Raw genomic sequence first — 1510 nt, 5'->3', positions numbered from 1 at the left:
GTACAAATATTAGTTCTTTTTTTTCAACAGAAACATTTTTATTTATCTTAAGAAAATGAACATACATTGTGCAAAAAATTAAAAGAGTAATGCATCATAACAATGGTATTGTAAGAACAGAGTAAAACCAAACTTAAGGCACAAAAGGTACAGACTGATCATTGTCATAATGCAAAAAAGGGGAATTTCCAAGAAGAGGGAAAGAGAGAAGAAAAAGAAGGGAAAAATCCAGATGGGCAGAAAATCACAGCAACAAGTAGAATAGAGGGAATGGGAGGAGTAAAAAAAAAGGGGGGGAACAAGAGGGGGGAGGGAGAAAGGAAGAAATAGTAAAGAAAATGGGGGCCTGTGAAGGGGTACAGGGGCAAGAGGGGGGGAGGAAGAACAGATAGAATGGAGCAAAATATTGTCTCTTCAACAAGCAAAGCTAACTCTGTTTCAGCGGTCTAGTGCTCACCCAAGCCTCCCAGATCTTATCAAACTTAGAAGGGCATCTTCTACTCATATAGGTAAGCTTATAAAGAGGCAGGACCGAGTCCACCAGCGTCATCCACTGCGAAACTGTGGGGGGGGGGGGGTCAGCCTGTTTCCAATAGGTCAAGATAGATTTCCTAGCATAGAAAGCCGTGTAGAAGACAAACAGTCTCATATGTGTGTTCGGGTCGACATCACTACAAATGCCCAGTTGGAGTATTTTGGGATCTAAGGGAATGGTCAGTTGCCCCACTGTATTGAGCACATCCAACACCCCCTGCCAGAATTGTTGAATCAACGGGCATGACCATTCCATGTGCATAAAAGTGCCAGTTTCAGACTGGCATTTAGGGCATCGATCAGTCCTGGTGGGGTAGATTCGTTAGAGCCTTAAAGGCGTACAATAAGCGCCATTGGATAAACGTAAGCTGGATGTACCTGTCTCTAGCTGAGATAACTAGGAGGATAAACTGCTGGAGTCCCTCATCCCAGTACAAATATTAGTTCTTAAGAGGAACTGGAAGCTGCAACTGCGGCTCTCTTGGGTTTAGGTGTGGTACCTTCATGGAATCCATTCCTGAACCTGCGGCACACAACCTTCAGATGTCTCATGTGGCCGGTGCCAGTGGTGTTGCGTCTCTTGGCCTTGGCAATCCAGTTATACTTTATCTTGCTCTTAGCTGGGTATCCACACTTGCCACAGGTAGACTTCTGTAAATGGTAGGCTTTAGACCCACAGCGACGGCACAGAGTGTGCGTCTTATTGCAGCACTTTCCGAATGACGATGTTCCCTTCATCATCTTCACCAGCAGCAGAGACGATAGAGACTTTTCATCATTTTTTAATTAAACTTGATTATTCACCTAAAGTAGAAGTAAACCCATTGAAGAAAAACAGTTACATTTTCGGCACGTGCCGGGAATGTAACACTCCCATTATTTGTGCTCTCAACCAAACTGTCAAACCATCCCATTGCTGGTGTCCATTGCTGGTGTAACTGATCACATGTGCAACATAATGGCAGTTGTAGATTAA

The 1510-nt window shown here is 43.8% G+C and overlaps 1 protein-coding gene across 1 annotated transcript; it reads right to left on the bottom strand.

Annotated features, from left to right (window-relative positions):
* Positions 1 to 965: 965 nt before the first annotated feature.
* Positions 966 to 1282, bottom strand: LOC309557228 (large ribosomal subunit protein eL37-like). Its single transcript, XM_082259894.1, has one exon. It carries the CDS (start codon positions 1273 to 1275, stop codon positions 982 to 984), a length of 294 nt encoding a protein of 97 aa, XP_082116020.1. The 5' UTR covers positions 1276 to 1282; the 3' UTR covers positions 966 to 981.
* Between the last annotated feature and the right edge of the window lie 228 nt (positions 1283 to 1510).

This window comes from Pelophylax lessonae (assembly GCF_965119305.1).
Source record: "Pelophylax lessonae genome assembly, chromosome: 5".
NCBI lineage: Eukaryota > Metazoa > Chordata > Amphibia > Anura > Ranidae > Pelophylax > Pelophylax lessonae.
This window is presented reverse-complemented; position numbering and strand designations above follow the sequence as displayed.